Source organism: Eleutherodactylus coqui, chromosome 3 (genome assembly GCF_035609145.1).
Source record: "Eleutherodactylus coqui strain aEleCoq1 chromosome 3, aEleCoq1.hap1, whole genome shotgun sequence".
In the NCBI taxonomy this organism is placed as follows: domain Eukaryota; kingdom Metazoa; phylum Chordata; class Amphibia; order Anura; family Eleutherodactylidae; genus Eleutherodactylus; species Eleutherodactylus coqui.
In genome coordinates, this window is record NC_089839.1 from 115,257,584 (window position 1) to 115,275,958 (window position 18,375).

Here is an 18,375-nt window from a genome sequence, read left to right on the forward strand (position 1 = left end):
TATACTGGAGACGCATGCAGTAGGTGTATATACAGAGGACACAGCAATATATACTGGAGACGCAGCAGATGTATATACGGGGGACGCAACAGCGGTATATATAGGGCACACAGCAGTGTACATACTGGAAACACAGCAGGTGTATACACAGGGGACGCATCAGGTGTAAATACAAGGGATGCAACACCGTACATAGAGGGGACATAGCAGGGTATATACACTGGAGACGCAATAGGTGTCTATACAGGGGACGCAGGAGCGTATATACGGGAGACGCAGCAGCTGTATATATATGGCACACAGCAGTGTACATATTGGAGACGCAGCATGTGTATATAGAGGGGACACAGCAGTATATATACTGGAGACACAGCAGGTGTATATACAGCGGGTCTATATATGGGGGGACATTGACAGCAGTGTATATACTGGAGACGCAGTAGGTGTATATACAGAGGACACAGCAGTATAAATACAGGAGACGCAGCAGATGTATATACAGGGGATGCAACAGCGTATATACTGGAGACGCAGAGGTGTATATATAGAGGACACATCAGTGTATATACTGGAGACGCAGTAGGCGTAGATACAAGGGATGCAACAGCGTGCATACAGGGGACGCAGCAGGTGTATATACACTGGAGACGCAGTAGTTGTATATACTGGGGACGCAGCAGGTGTATATACAGGCGAGACAACAGGTGTATATACTGGAGACGCAGCAGTGTATATACAGGAGACGCAGCAGGTGTATATACTGAAGACGCAGAAGGTGTATATACAGGCGACACAGCAGTATATATACTGGAGACGCAGTAGGTGTAGATACAAGGGACACAACAGCTTAAATACAGGGGGACACAGCAGGTGTATATCCCGGAGACGCAGCAGGTGTATACACTAGGGACGCAGCAGGTGTACATACTGGTGACGCAGCAGGTGTATATACAGGGGACGCACAGCGGGCCTATATATGGGGGGACATTGACAGCAGTGTATATACTGGAGACGCAGTAGGTTTATATACAGCGGACACAGCAGTATATTTACACTGGAGACGCAGCAGTATATAGAGGGGACACAGCAGCATATATACTGGAGACGCAGCAGATGTATATACAGGGCACACAGCAGTGTACATACTGGAGACACAGCAGGTGTACATACTGAAGACGCAGAAGGTGTATATACTGGAGCAGCAACAGGGGACACAGTAGTGTATATACTGGGGATGCAGCAGGTGTATATACGGCGGACGCAACAGCGGTATATATAGGGCACACAGCAGTGTACATACTGGAAACACAGCAGTGAATATACACTGGAGACTCAGTAGGTGTATATACAGGGGACGCAGGAGCGTATATACGGGAGACGCAGCAGATGTATATATATGGCACACAGCAGTGTACATACTGGAGATGCAGCATGTGTAAATAGAAGGGACACAGCAGTATATATACTGGAGACACAGCAGGTGTATATACAGCAGGTCTATATATGGGGGGGGATATTGACAGCAGTGTAAATACTGGGGACGCAGTAGGTGTATATACAGAGGACACAGCAGTATAAATACTGGAGATGCAGCAGATGTATATACAGGGCACACAGCAGTGTACATACTGGAGACGCAGGTGTATATACAGGGGACACAGCAGTGTACATACTGGAGACGCAGGTGTATATACAGGGGACACAGCAGTGTATATACTGGAGACGCAGTAGGTGTAGATACAAGGGATGCAACAGCGAACATACAGGGGACACAGCAGGTGTATACTGAAGACACAGCAGGTGTATATACACTGGAGAAGCAGCAGGTGTATATACAGGCGACACAACAGGTGTATATACTGGAGACGCAGCAGTATATATACTGGACACACAGCAGATGTATATTCAGGGCACACAGCAGTGTACATACTGAAGACGCAGGTGGTGTATATACTGAAGACGCAGCAGGTGTTCATACTAGAGCCGCAACAGGGGACACGGTAGTGTATATACTGAGGACGCAGCAGGTGTATATACGGGGGACACAGCAGGTGTATATACTGTAGACGCAGCTTTGTATATACACTGGAGACGCAGTAGGTGTATATACAGAGAACACAGCAGTATATATACAGGAGACGCAGCAGTGTATATACAGGAGACGCAGCAGGTGTATATACTGAAGACGCAGAAGGTGTATATACTGAAGACGCAGAAGGTGTATATACTGAAGACGCAGAAGGTGTATATACAGGGGACATAGCAGTGTATATAATGGAGACTCAGCAGGTGTCTATACAGAGAACACAGCAGTATATATACTGGAGACGCAGTAGGTGTAGATACAAGGGACACAACAGCTTACATGCAGGGGGACACAGCAAGTGTATATCCCGGAGACGCAGCAGGTGTATATACAGGGGACGCAGCAGGTGAATACACTAGGGACGCAGCAGGTGTATATACTGGGGACGCACAGCAGGTCTGTATATGGGGGGACATTGACAGCAGTATACAGTTAGGGCCAGAAATATTTGGACAGTAACACAATTTTTGCGAGTTGGGCTCTGCATGCCACCGCATTGGATTTGAAATGAAGCCTCTACAAACAGAATTCAAGTGCAGATTGTAACATTTAATTTAAAGGGTTGAGCAAAAATATTTGATAGAAAATGTAGGAATTGTACACATTTCTTTACAAACACTCCACATTTAAGGAGCTCAAAAGTAATTGGACAAAAAAACATAACCCAAACAAAATATTTTTTGGTTCAATATTTTGTTGCGAATCCTTTGGAGGCAATCACTGCCTTAAGTCTGGAACCCATGGACATCACCAAACGCTGGGTTTCCTCCTTCTTAATGCTTTGCCAGGCCTTTACAGCCGCAGCCTTCAGGTCTTGCTTGTTTGTGGGTCTTTCCGTCTGAAGTCTGGATTTGAGCAAGTGAAATGCATGCTCAATTGAGTTAAGATCTGGTGATTGACTTGGCCATTTCAGAATGTTCCACTTTTTTGCACTCATGAACTCCTGGGTAGCTTTGGCTGTATGCCTGGGGTCATTGTCCATCTGTACTGTGAAGCGCCGTCCGATCAACTTTGCAGCATTTGGCTGAATCTGGGCTGAAAGTATATCCCGGTACACTTCAGAATTCATCCGGCTACTCTTCTCTGCTGTTATGTCATCAATAAACACAAGTGACCCAGTGCCATTGAAAGCCATGCATGCCCATGCCATCACGTTGCCTCCACCATGTTTTACAGAGGATGTGGTGTGCCTTGGATCATGTGCCGTTCCCTTTCTTCTCCAAACTTTTTTTCTTCCCATCATTCTGGTACAGGTTGATCTTTGTCTCATCTGTCCATAGAATACTTTTCCAGAACTGGGCTGGCTTCTTGAGTTGTTTTTCGGCAAATTTAACTCTGGCCTGTCTATTTTTGGAATTGATGAATGGTTTGCATCTAGATGTGAACCCTTTGTATTTACTTTCATGGAGTCTTCTCTTTACTGTTGACTTAGAGACAGATACACCTACTTCCCTGAGAGTGTTCTGGACTTCAGTTGATGTTGTGAACGGGTTCTTCTTCACCAAAGAAAGTATGCGGCGATCATCCACCACCGTTGTCTTCCGTGGGCGCCCAGGCCTTTTTGAGTTCCCAAGCTCACCAGTGAATTCCTTTTTTCTCAGAATGTACCCGACTGTTGATTTTGCTACTCCAAGCATGTCTGCTATCTCTCTGATGTATTTTTTCTTTTTTTTCAGCCTCAGGATGTTCTGCTTCACCTCAATTGAGAGTTCCTTTGACCGCATGTTGTCTGGTCACAGCAACAGCTTCCAAATGCAAACCCGCACACCTGGAATCAACCCCAGACCTTTTAACTACTTAATTGATTACAGGTTAACGAGGGAGACGCCTTCTGAGTTAATTGCAGCCCTTAGATTCCATTGTCCAATTACTTTTGGTCCCTTGAAAAAGAGGAGGCTATGCATTACAGAGGTATGATTCCTAAACCCTTTCTCCGATTTGGATGTGGAAACTCTCATATTGCAGCTGGGAGTGTGCACTTTCAGCCCATATTATATATATAATTGTATTTCTGAACATGTTTTTGTAAACAGCTAAAATAACAAAACTTGTGTCACTGTCCAAATATTTCTGGCCCTAACTGTATATACTGGAGACGCCGCAGTTGTATTTACAGGGGACACAGCAGTATATATACTGGAGACGCAGCAGATGTATATATAGGGTACACAGCAGTCTACATAGAGGGAATACAGCAGTATATATACACTGCAGACGCAGGAGGTGTATATAGAGGGGACGCAGAAGATTTAGATACAGGTCACACAGCAGTGTACATACTGGAGACGCAGCAGGTGTATACACGGATGACAACGGGACGCAACAGGTGTACACACGCCGGAGACGCAGCAGGTGTACATACTGGAAACGCAGCAGGTGTATGTACAGGGGACACAGCAGTGTATATACTGGGGAGCAGTAGGTGTACATACAAGCGATGCAACAGCGTACATACAGGAGATGCAGCAGGTGTATGTACAGGGGACACAGCAGTGTATGTACTGGAGATGCATCAGTGTATATACTGGGGACACAGCAGGTGTATATACTAGAGACGCAGCTGGTGTATACACTAAAGACGCAACAGGGGACACGGCAGTGTATATACTGGAGACGCAGCAGGTGTATATGCAGGGGACGCAGCAGGTGTATATACTGGAGACGCAGCAGGTGTATATACTGGAGACGCAGCAGTGTATATACAGGGAACACAGCAGGTGTATTTATAGAGGACACAGCACCGTATATACAGGTGACGCAGCAGGTGTAGATACAAGGGACGCAACAGCGTTCATACAGGGGAAGCAGAAGGTGTATATACTGAAGACGCAGCTGTTTACATACTGGAGCCGCAACAGGTGACACGGTAGTGTATATACTGGGGACGCAGCTGTGTATATAATATAGATGCAGTGGGTGTATATACAGGGGACGCAACAGCATATATACAGGGGACGCAGCAGATGTATAAATAGGGCACACAGCAGTATACATACTGGAAACACAGCAGGTGTATACACAGGGGACGCAGCAGGTGTAGATACAAGGGACGCAACAGCGTACATACAGGGGACACAGCAGATGTATATACAGGGCACACAGCAGGTGTATATACTGTACACAGCTGTTTATATACACTGGAGACGCAGTAGGTGTATATACAGAGGACACAGCAGTATATATATTGGAGACGCAGCAGGTGTATATACAGGGGACGCAAGAGCGTATATACGGGAGAAGCAACAGTTGAATATATATGGCACAGCAGTGTACTTACTGGAGACGCAGCATGTGTATATAGAGGGGACACAGCAGTTTATATATTGGAGACGCAGCAGGTGTATATAGAGGGGACACAGCAGGTGTATATACTGGAGACGCAGCATGTGTATATAGAGGGGACACAGCAGTATATATACTGGAGACGCAGCATGTGTATATAGAGGGGACACAGCAGTATATATACTGGAGACGCAGCAGGTGTATATACAGGGGACACAGCAGGTGTATATACAGTAGGTCTATATGTGGGGGGACATTGACAGCTGTGTATATACAGAGGACACAGCAGTATATATACTGGACACGCAGCAGGTGTATATACAGGGGATGCAACAGCGTATATACAGGGGACATAGCAGGTGTGCATACTGGAGACGCAGAAGGTGTATATATAGGGGACACAGCAGTATATACATACTGGAGACAGCAGTGTACATACTGGAGATGCAACAGCGTACATACAGGGGACACAGCAGTGTACATACTGAAGACGCAGTAGGTGTATATACAAAGGACACAGCAGTATGTATACTGGAGACGCCGCTGGTGTATACACAAAGGGGACGCAGCAGTGTATACACTGGAGACGCAGCAGTGTATACACTGGAGACGCAGCAGGTGTGTATATATAGGGGACGCAGCAGTGTATACACTGGAGACGCAGCAGGTGTGTGTATACAGGGTAGTTTGTAATGTGCGGGTGTTGCAAACCATGGACAGCATACTGGGGTGCTAGTACAGGATTGGGGTAATTTTCTGCGGACTATCAGTCAGTGTTGAGGACCACAGCTATCCCAGCCGGAGGTAGTGTACAGTGTTGAGGTTGCTAACACTTCCACAGTGGCAGGTGATATGGTCCATACAGTATATGGATTGGAGTGTCTATGTCACGCTCCTGCACCATTGGGAATTACATATAATAATAGGGTCTCTGCTTGAGTGCGCAACATGTATCTAAGGGAGCGTTCTGTCACAGTACTGGGGTGTCTGTCTCACAAACTTTGAGCACTGGCGCTGGGTTGATGTAAAACACAGTAGTGGACAGACAACCAATACAGCCCATATACAGCGTCCCTGCTCACGTTTGGGGGTGGCCACAGTACCGGCGCCAGATCCAGAATCAGCCTTATAGTTCTGCTGGGGAACGCCACCATGGACAGCCGAGAACAGGCACTTATTTTTGGTGGAAAGGAGACCTCTGGTTGCGGTCCCGGTTGCTGCAGGGCACACGGTAACATCTTGTGGATCTCCTAGTAGTGGTGTCGAGGAGCAGAGAGAAGCTCAAGGGTGTGGGAAGGGTGCTGAAGACGTTCTCTAACCATTTTGGGAAAGTTAGCAAACATGTTAAAAAGGAAGCTTAGCATTAATAAATTCAGTACAAGATAATAGGCACCACAATTACAATTTTCGCACCAAATGTTATCCTGATGGACGTATTGACTAATGTGGTCACTTAGATTTGATCATGGTGTCAGTCACTTTATTCTTAGCGCTTCTTACCCGTAAATCTGTTGGAATTGCAATACTGAAAAATAGAGTGGCATGCAATTACCAAATGTTACTATAGGGAGATTTGTATGCACACACAAATATATATATGTGCATAAAAATCTCCTTATAGTAACATTTTGTAATTATATATACACACACATACACACACACACACACACAAAGTCAAGTCACATTATTATGACCACATGCAAATATCTGTGTACTGCATGGACAGCAGCTAGATAGGCCAGGAGTAACTCAAGATACTGGCCAGTTATCTATAGTATCTGGAGCCATGCTGACTGCCATCTATCCAACAGTTGCTGGAGGGTGCGTGGGGGAGGATCCATTGAGCAAACAACTATCATAAATGCTCACTTGGGTTCAAGTCTTGGAATTAGGGGCTGGGGAAGTACTTTGAAGTCTTGGTCGTGCTCTTTCAACCACTGTCAGAGATTTCGAGCTGTGGGACATGTTGCATTCTTACTGGAAGATCCCATCCACCCCATGGACAAACGGCATGTATGGGTGTACATGATCTGCAAGGCTGGATCCAAAACCAGATCAGTTCCACAAGAATGTCTTCCACATGGATGAGGCCAGAGCACGCCACGAAACGAACGCTGCCTCCACTAGCTGGTGTTGTTCCAGCAGTGGCTGCAGGGCGTTCTCTGATTTTTCTTGGCTGACACACCAACATCCATGCATTTGATGAAGCAGAAAATGTACCTCATTAGAGAAGACAACTCTTTACCAATCAGCGGTTGTCCAATTCACATACTGTTGTGCAAATTGAAACCTCTTCCTCCATTGCACCTTTATTGGTGTAGTTGCAGTGACCATCCGTCTGCTTCAGAGCCCCTGAAATGCTTTAGACGCATGCATGGTTAATTTTTACCGTGAGCGGTTCCACTGTAGCAGATTGATTAGCCCTTGCACACCTCCCTAGCTGACGTTCACCTCTCACACTAATGGCACATGGTGCTCCGCAGTTTCCATGTTGGTTATTGCCAATGGTGCCATTTGTCCAATCACCAAACACTTTCACCACAGCACCATGTGAACAGTTCACAAAGTGCGCTATTTGACAGATTCTACCACCTTTGGCTTGAAAACAAATAATCATCTCTTTTGCAACCGCTAAATTGCCCCTTTTACTCATGACAATGAGGGAAGTGAGCAGACCGTCCTATCGCACACCTTATATACCCACAACACATCACTACCTTCGTGGGTTGTGCACTGCCACTGTTGAAAAGAGGAGGTGATCGTAATAATGTGACATAACTATGTATATCCCCAACATAGAATCATTCAAGAGTGGCCAAATTATTGTACTGTACTATGGCAAACAATGCAGAAGTACCACCAGTCGATAAGCACAACTTTTAGATGAGGGCGCTTCAGAATGTTTCTCTTCTGCTCTTCTATGTGTTGCTGAAAGCTTAAGGAGCCTGGCATGGCAAAGGAGTGTCTGAGTCTGCCCCTCTTCCCTCTGTAATATGCACCTGCGTCCCCCTTCGCTCACGATCTGTCTACAAGGACTCCACTTTGTGCATTGATCGGATTCCTCTTCATCGCGTGCAGGCATTGCGCTTTTGTCATGGACAAGTTGCGTTCAGAAATTTACTTTTACTCATTTGAACAGTAATTGTTACAATTGTTCGGTTTATACGCAAGCAAATGAAAAGCGTGCACTTTTTGTTCAGTAGGACTTCATATCATTGTTGCCTTGTTCACTTCTCGTTGCGTTTAAATGCTCCCTGCTCTATGTTTTATATAGGAATGTGGACACTAAAACAGAAATGAGCAATGGTCAACGATGATCTGCCTGAACGAGGGCCAGAGGTTTGTCTAAACACTGGTACTATTATTCCGAATATCTTTATCACAGTCAGATACAAAACTCTAATCTTCCCTGCATGACCCTAGATTTAAGGCAGCCTGCAGTGGAGGACGAGAGCTCTCTACTAAAAGGCTTTTACACAGAACGATTGAAACCAGGAGTGCGAGAAAACCGTGAGTGCGAATCGCAAGCATGGACTACATTCAGAAATGTGGTACAAAACGTTTTGGGGAACATGAGGGCTGCAAATTACACCATTTTAGTCGACGAGATGTTGGAATCCTATAAACATGAGCGTCAAAGTTTCCCTTTCTTCATGCTCCTCTAAATTACTTTCCTGACAATCTTGGTGATTTTACAGAAGAACATTGTGAGCGCTTTCATCAGGATATTAAAGTGATGGAAAAGAGAGGTCAGGGAAAGTGGACTGCACACATGATGGCCGACTATTGCTGGATGTTGAAAAGAGACTATGAATGAACACCGAAGAAAATCCAAGAAGAGGAAATTTCAAGGGGAGCCAAGTGGTAAATGTTAGGTCATAAAAAAATTATGCTTTTTGTCATTTTCACATTTTTGTGAAAAAAAACGGACGTGATACAAAAGGTTGAAGGTTATTTTAGGAATCTATGGAAAAAATCCATTCCAATGCACCTCTTCATTTCAAAACAAAACCTTGTATATCTATGTTCTCATTCGAATGAAGAAAAATGAATGATAGTTGGTCAGTATAAATGCAACCAACGACAAATAATTTTTCACACTTTTTTTTGCAGGCATAAAAATCATTGCTGGCTCATTCACTTATTCGGTTTATGTACCAATCGTTCAGGTCACTCTCAGTCCTTTATACGACTGAATGCTTTCTCATTTGAACGAGCCAACGATGTATCTGCTGTATAAGCAAGCTGCACAAGAGTGAACTCTGACATAATTTGCTTGTTCAAACAAGAAAGGCTTTGGTGTAAATGGAGCCTTAGTACAATGCAGAATAGTATACAATAGGCTCCTGTGCTCCCTCTACTGGCAGCTGCAGGTAGCCAGCATGCTATTTAAAAATAGTGTAAGGGCTTGCCCCCATTAGTATGTGCATACAGCGCTGCCGGTCTCTTATTGACTCCACCGTGTGTTATGCACGGGATATATGCATGTGTAATACAAGGCGACAATATGCCCACATGAATGAGCCCTACATGCATCTAGACAAACACAACTCACATCACACGGTCAATCTGTCCATGTGGTATGTGGGAGATCACACATCTGCATGTTCCACTCTTGTGCAAAGCTCGCACCGATATAGAAGATGCTGCAATTTTTCTGTCTCACTGCATTGCTGCAAGAGAAAAACTGCCCATATAAATACACCCATTACAAATAATGGGTTGTATTTTTGTGCGTCTCACAATGCACACGATTTTCTCACCCATGTGAATGCACACTAAAACAGGTGTATTAATAAACTTCCTTAGAGACTGCAAGTCACATCCCTTCCCCGGACTGCCACACACACAACAATTGTTAACCTGGTGTGGTAGTTTTGTATAAAACCTGTATTTCTGAAATAGGATTTCAAAAAAATTGGCGGTTCTCCTTAGTTTTTACAAAGTAAATTTTCATTGCTTTATGCAGCTGGTCATTACCTCAGCTTAAAGGGACTAATGACTGGTAGGGGATGAATCATTAATCACCCCTCATTTTGTGATGTATCTCCCCAATCAGGGCACTTTTACACGGAGTGAAAAATCATTTGCCCGAGTGAGCGAGGACGCAGTTTACCTGTTCACTCAGGCGGCCGGTTTAAAATACACATAGTTTTTTGACATTCAGTCGTTTAGGTCACTGTACAAGTGAATAGAAACGACGGAACGATTAGTGTTCAAACCAAATGAGACAGCGATTATTTGTATACTTAAAAAAAAAAAATAAAAAAAGTTAGGCAAACAAACCATGCACTCGCTAGCCAGGTTTACACTGAATGACTAGCGTTTAAATTCAAATGATCCAGCGATTTTATGAACAATAAGCATTTCGTGCAAAAAGGGCTCAAAAGGTTTCAAAGTTTTCCTGTGCTATATGCAAATTACTAGATAAGTTGTCTGGAGTCGGAGGGTGGAAACTGGAATAGTCGGAGTTAGAAATTTGGCTTACAGACTTCAACAGAAAAAAACCTTGATATGAAATTGGGGGTGTATGTAGCTAGAGTCACCGTGCCCCTCTATGGGTGCCCTATTGCAGGGGTCTCCAACTCCAGTCCTCAGGGACCACCAACAGGTCACATTTTCAGGATATCCTATAGTAAGAACACCTGTAGCAATGCCTGAGGCACCGACAGTAATTACATCACCTGTGTAACACTTAGGAAATCCTGAAAACATGACCTGTTGGTGGTCCCTGAGGACTGGAGTTGGGGAACAGTGCCCTATTGCATTGCCATACAAAATGGCTCTGGAGAGAAGAACTCTGTTACAAGTCATGCAATGGAGTATACCCTAATTTGGTTTCTGTTACATTCCATTTGAAAGCAGAGGTACAAATGTCTGTAATGTAGCTGCATTTAAGAATCCATACTGCAGCCATAAGTCTAAGGATCCTTTTACACAAATTCCTGCGGAGGCTTGAATAATTCTGTATAATTTGCCCAGTGTAAACGCAGGCAGCGACTGAATTGAGAATTGTTCACCAAAAGACACATCTGCAAACTCTAGAACCCAGACATGACGGTCCATAACAAGTGTTCCTGACCACCGCTACAGATGTTCAGCTGGAAGGACAAATCCAATTGGATACATGCGTCTCATTGCAAGAGAGTCTTCACACCCTGATGAACATATGCTTTCTCCCAGGTTGTTCAATCCCAGTTTTCTTTCTCACAGCTATGGTTCCAGAACTAAGGCTCTGAAGGGTCTAATTAGCCTCTTTAACCCCTTCCCTCCCCAAGACATAAGGGTACGTCATGGGAGCGGGGTACTTCCCGCAAAATGACATACCCTTATGTCATAGGGATAACGCGAGATCATGACAGATCTTGCGCTATCCAGCACTTGGAGCCGACTATCACTAAAAGCCAGCCTCCAGCTGCAACAGTGGGGGTGCATTACAGATGCCTTCTCGTAGTGATCATCAGTGGTATGAAAAAAAAAAAAATATACAAAAATTTAAATGTAAAAAAAAAACAAAAAACACCTTTTTATGCTTTTTCTTATATTAGCATAAATTTAAAAAAAAACGCATTTGGTATGGTCGTGTCTGTAAATCCTGCACGGCAAAAAGCGTTAAAAACCGCTAAAAAACTGAGGCAAAAATGCAAATTTTTAGCATTTTGCCTCCCAAAAAACGCAATAAACGTGATTAAAAAAAAGGATGTACCCCAAAATGGTACCAATAAAAACTACAGCTAGTCTCGCAAAAAGAAAAGGCCCTCATATAGCTTCGTACATAGAAAAATAAAAAAAGTTATAGCACTTGGAATGCAGCGATTTAGGAAGAAAAAAAAAAAAAAAAAAAAAAGATTCCCCCCCCCCCCCCCCAAAAAAGGGGTTTTAATTACAGAAAAGTGGAAAAACCTAAAAACAAATGTAAGAATTTTGGTATCGTTGTAACCAGACTAGCACGCTACGATCATAAAAAAAATCAAAGTTTTACAATATAGTGTATGTACCCCCAAATGGCACTGATAAAAACCACAGTTCGCCACGGAAAAAACAAGCCCTTATACGGCTGCATCGGCGGAAAAGTAAAAAAGTTATGCCTTTTGAAAAATGGAGATTAAAATCTACCAAAAATTGTTTGGTCCTCAACACCAAAATAGGCCATGTCATTAAGGGGTTAAAGAACTAGCAGCAAATTCTGGCATCTCCGACCCCTTTTGATGACTGCTGGACTGATATTTTTGGCAGATGGAGCCACCGAATTTCATCTTTTGCTAGAACTTTAGTGACTATTCTTACTGACATTGCTATTATTAACTGCATTATTTTGTGCCGTCAAGGAATTTTCCCAAAGACTTTTGACAAAGCTGTCCCTGTTATGTATGATGATGCTTTGCCTTTGACTACTGACTTTGAAGGTGAATCTGCTTTCAATCAACCCTCCCTTCTTGCAGTGCCTTTCTATGATACTTTTTGTTTATGCATATTATGAGAACGTCGGTTGGGGGAAACGGGGAAGTCGTGCCACTAGGACATTTGTAAGTACCTGACAGACGTTCGCCTGACTACTACAAGAAACGATAAGGAGGGACTGTTGTAGTAATAATATAAATGTGTTTCTTAAATCAGCCTATGCAAACATATATATATTCATATATCCACCTTCATATGAAATAGCAGTTAAATGGTTAACTGGTTTAATATTGTACGCTAGTGTATGTTGGATTCTTGTGCGCTATCTATAACATCCACGCTCCCATGCATCTTCCAAGCACTGTCTGCAGATGTCTTTCCCTAAAGAAGACTCCAAGATCATCAATCCCATGGAAATAAGCAACTTCTTATCTATTAATGCATTCTTTTGGTCCAGGCAGGAATAGTAATGAAGTCTATACTACATGGGAATATAAGAATTACGTGCATGGTAGCGGTACACACCTGGGGCGTTAACGTATGGTAATTATAGAGTCATTAGAGACTAAGCCAATCATGAGTTGTTATGTTGAAGGGGATGGGGGGGGGGGGGGGGGGGCTTGCATGTAATTGGTGTGTCATGTTCAATTATATCTGTACAGTGATGTTAACAATAAAGCAGAAGGGTATTAGAGAATGACCGAAACAGGAGTCAAACTCAAATAAATTTTCATGAAACTTCTCAATATAACAAATTTGGAGCAGACTGCTGAAAGCTTCTGGAATATGATATTATTCCCCATAACACGACCTACCACCATCAGTCTATGATGCTATTAGTTGAGGTGATTTCTTCAGGTTGTTCTACCTGAATCTTTATTGGCGCCTGCCTGTACAAACCCAGAGAGTAGTCATGATGACTGTGGCTGAAGTTCCACAGAGATGACAAGGTAAAACAAAGTCTCTAACACTGTGAAAGAACCGAGACCCATAAACACTGTCGTCCATCACATAAAACCCAGGTTCAGAGAAGAGCTCTGCTGAGATTACTTCTTTGAAGGCTTGTTTTCTAGAAGCAGGACAATAAGTCTTCTGCACATAGATTGTATCTTGCGGATGTACGTTCTCTGGAATTCCACAGTCAGTTTCTCGCGCAAATGTTTGAGTGGAGAGGGACTGTGACAATCCGGAATATTCAGCAATGTATGGAAAAAGTCCTCCCACAATTCTTTATTCGGTAAACTGAAAGAAGACAAGGGGGAAAAAAAAAAAACATACAAAAATTAATGTAAAGAAGTGAGAACTAACTATAGGGTTACACTACACAACATTTTCCGATGTGACAAGAGTCTATGTATTTGCGACCTCCACTAACTCCCCACAGCAATGCTCAGGGTGCTTTTACATAGGACGATCTGTCATACAACAGATGCCAGACAGCTTTGCCCCAGCGATAAATTGTTCTTGTGCTTATATATAGGAATGAGTATCGCTGAGTGAATGGAGGCAGAGCAGGCTGGTGATCGTTCCAGGCCGCCGCTTCCATTCACAATAAACAGGCAGTCCTTCATAAGTAAACGACTACCTATTTACACGGAATCATACGTCGCATGCAGAAACTGGACAAACGAGAAGTGAATGATTTGTCGTTCGTCATTTATTTGTTGCATGCATTTACACTGAGTGACACGTTCAGAATCCCGCTGGAGCAAGAATCCGAACGATAATCGTCCCGTGTAAAAGCAGCTTAAGACAAGCTTGTTGTGGGAAAGGTGATAACATTCATACAATAAAACAAGTCATTGACAGTGTCAGATTTCCAGTAAACGTACCTATAACAAGGGGCGATTGTCACCTGAATACCTTAAAACAGCTATTTTTTGGCAATAGTCAAAAGCTAGCGACAGGGCACAGAGTGAGAAATTGCTACATGTCACTAATCGTTAACACGTTCAGCTCACTGAAACAAAGCCACTAGCGAACAACTTCTTGCTCAGTGTAAACAGGAGTTGTTCAATCCTTGATCGACTACCTGCTTGCGGTGAATGGACGAGGATGAACGAAAGATCTTTAACATGCTCCGCCACCATTCACTGAACTACCGTTGGCGCTAATGCACCCATCAGTTGCCCTGTGTAAGGGTAACTTAACATTAAGCAGTGTCAGTAGGTCCGAGTGTTCTTAATAGCTCTTTCCTCTTTAAAAACAGAAACGGTCCTAGACCACAGCCTTAAAGGGAACCTGTCAGGTACTTTACACTGTCCTCACTGAGGGCAACAAAGTAGCGACTAACACACCGATTCTAGTGGCCTGTCACTGATGGGGCAATAATGCACTTGCTGTACATATTCATGCAGCAGCTCCAGGCATGCAACGCTAGCTTGAGATAGTCACGGTGGGTAGGCAGGACGAGCCGCACTTCATGAATACGCCAGACATGACACTATTTTTGGCTATTATATTGTATACTGAGTAAAATGGTGGTTAGGTGGGAATGAGTCACTCCTCATGACTACACTGGACCTGATACACTCAACCTATTACACCAACTAGTGAATTCTGTGCAAAACAACAAAAAAGCTAGGGTAATTTAGGATCTACAGTGAGGGTACTCAACTAGTTTAATGGCAGACCCCCAGGTAAGTGGACATCAGGTGAAGGTCTGGCAAAGCCAAGTAATGAGTGTTCAAACTTGGCACGTAATAAAAATTACATATAAATTACAGTGGTACCAAATATGTATAAGAGTTTTTTCCCCCCATACTACTGTGGCACTACAGGACACTTTACTCACCATATTTTGAGCACCATAACTTTCATTTCCCATTAATAGAGCTGTAGGAGTGATTTTTTTTTATTTATTTTTTTACAGAATGGAAACATGGCTTTTTGAACACTTACAAGCCATGAAACTCCATTTTGGAACATTGGCTGATGAAAAAGGGCAATAGCGCTCCTATTTGGAATGTAGTAAAAATGGTCCCTCTGTGTTCCTCTAAAGTAATGGTGATCCCACACTTTGTCTCCCCAAATAAATACTGGTCTAGCTATGCCCTCAGAATAAATTGTGGTCCCTTTGTTTCTCCCCAAAGTAACAGTGGTCCCTCTATGCTCATGCTGCCTGAAGCATTGGTAAGACTGGTCTTTCTACTTCCACCCCCCCCCCCTCCCCCATTAGTGACCCTTGTCTGCACTTACTTCCTCCTAATAATGTCGTTCTGTGCCCCTGCTTACCCCCTACCCCCCCAAAGTGTCCATGTGTGCCTCTGTTATTCCCTCTCAAAATAAACTGTGGTCCTGCAAACTCCTGCACCCCTAGTAAAGGTGGTCCTGTGTGCTCCTACTTCACCCTTCCCAGTGGTCATGGTGAACTGTACCCCAAACTTTGTACAGTAATCCTACTTTTAGAGCTGTACAGTACATGCAGCCTGCATCATCTTTCTCCGACTCCCCCACTCTGGCACTGACAGATTAAAACACTAGCAGAACCTAAAAAGTGGGAGTCAAGGGAAGATCATCTAGGCTGCACACAGTGCACCAGCCATGTGCTGCATCTAGAGAAGATAATGTGCATCTCTAAAGGCGGTAGTGCTAGTGTGGCACTACCGCACTTAAGCATCCCAGGCTTAGCAGCCCAGACACCTGGCGGCTGCGGCCCACCTCTTGAGTACCTCTAATCTACAGCACAATTTCTGCTACAGATTAGCCCCATTGAATTATACATCCAGATCCACTTGTACCGAATTTCAGCTTCAGATCCTGTAAGAAATCCACAGCAGGCAAATCTGAGCCTCCTGTACAGGCCAAAATGACCCTTCAGACTATTTTCCCCTTTATTTTCATAGTTACTAACCGTCTAAAATTGCCACCTGTCTTCCATGCTCCACACTCTTCACAAACTTTCATGTAGCTGCCAAACAGCATGCAATAAACAGTTCCAGCTACTCCAAAGTAGTCAGTCTGTAAAGGGTTACATAGGATAAATCATTTGTTACAATTAATACAATCTAACTTCATACATAACAAATGTGATTATTTGTTTATACAAGGTAAAAAAACATGATGCAAGACAAGGAGAATAGACAAAGATAGTCTGGTATAAAAGAGACTGATCTGTCTGCAAGTAGTGTCATTAATGAGCTCACCGTGCAGTCCTCTAATCCAAACCAATGCCCTGTAATTCATTAAATATAACATTACAATACAGTCAATTAAATACGATTGGAAAGACCGCACAGTAACAGATCTACAGGAACCGTTACTCTACAAGGTCACCGGCACTGAGAAGGCAAAAAGGGACATCCAAGAATCTGACCAGCTATGTCTATGTGCTCAAGTATAGGGTCAGATTCTCAGCTTTCCCATGATATTAGTTACAATTAATATGATTGAACCCCCTTTTGCAAATTAAATTAGCCAAATGTAGAAACTCTAGGCTGTTTGAGCTGAGGTATGGCCTGCCAAGGCAGGAGAAGGGGTTTAGCGTTTGGCTCAGGATATTGTATGCGGGGGCTGGGACTTTCCTGCTGGTGAATGGTTGTGTCGGCCACCTGTCAGGGCTGGTTGCTGAGCCCCTTGCTGTATGTGCTTGCCGTTGATCCTTTTCTTAAAGAAGATTGATAATTGACCTATGGTGGGGGTTGGGATGGATAGGGTGATGCCAGAAGCTACTCTAAAAGGTGGTAATGTACAGTCTTTGTGTCCTCAAGAAGAGAAGAAGAAAGAGTACATGATTGAGCACTACTTGTAGGCATCCAGATCAGACTAAGGTCTTATGTGGGAGCCCGCAGCAGAATTCGACCTTGCCTGTGCCCAGCGAACCTGCGTTACCTGTCCGTGTCTGCTTTTTTCTGCACTGCGGATGTGTGCAGGAGTGCCGACTGGCACGCATGCACAGTGCAGTTTTCTTTCTATTTTTTTTTTAATAACTTCTGTGCTTTCCTGCGGGATCCATGACCTGTCCGGAATTAATTTGGGGACGGGCCACTAATCGAACAGCTTCCACTGACCTCAATGAAAGCTGTCAGTGCGGGAACCGCACTGAAATGGAGCATGCTGCGATTTGTTTTCTGCAAAGTCTGCAAAACAAACCTGCATGCTTTAATTCCAGTGCAGACACCCATGCTTCCCCATGGGCGGCTTGAGTTGTGGATCTTACGTGTGGGTACGCCACGCGGATTCCGCAATTCAAATCCGCCCATGGACATTGGGCCATAAACCAGGTTAAGTGTTAAAGTCTCTGATTAGCAAAAGGGAGATCCTACTTTTGGTCTCCTGAACACCCTTCCAACTACCCCAGAATGTGGCTAAAATTCTTGGCATCAAATTTAGCCAGGGAGCTTACCCCATGCAAAATTTTGATAGATAGGCTTGATGGTGAGATTTAGAAGGTCCAGTGGAAGGATCAAGTCTTTGATCCTTTGGAAAAATGTTTATATGATGAGGTGCACAGCCTGTTCTTAAAGTTGTGGGGACATAGATTGAACCTAAACAGGAGAGATGTCATGTACTTCAAGAGAAGACTGCTATCTATTGTCAACTCCGTGGTGATTCTTGTAAACACCTTTGTTAAAGATCAACATAGGCAACCTATGGCAGGAAAAGGC

General features: G+C 43.7%; 1 protein-coding gene across 1 annotated transcript in view; it reads right to left on the minus strand.

Moving 5' to 3' along the window:
* Nucleotides 1-13,609: 13,609 nt before the first annotated feature.
* BUB1 (BUB1 mitotic checkpoint serine/threonine kinase) overlaps nucleotides 13,610-18,375 on the minus strand; it is an 85,627-nt gene continuing 80,861 nt past the window's right edge. The window contains exons 26-27 of the mRNA XM_066595985.1: nucleotides 16,623-16,729; nucleotides 13,610-14,011 (exon numbers count right to left, since the gene is read on the minus strand). Coding sequence (XP_066452082.1) covers nucleotides 13,816-14,011; nucleotides 16,623-16,729 — 303 coding nt within the window. The 3' untranslated portion in view covers nucleotides 13,610-13,815. The remainder of the gene's footprint in view (nucleotides 14,012-16,622; nucleotides 16,730-18,375) is intronic.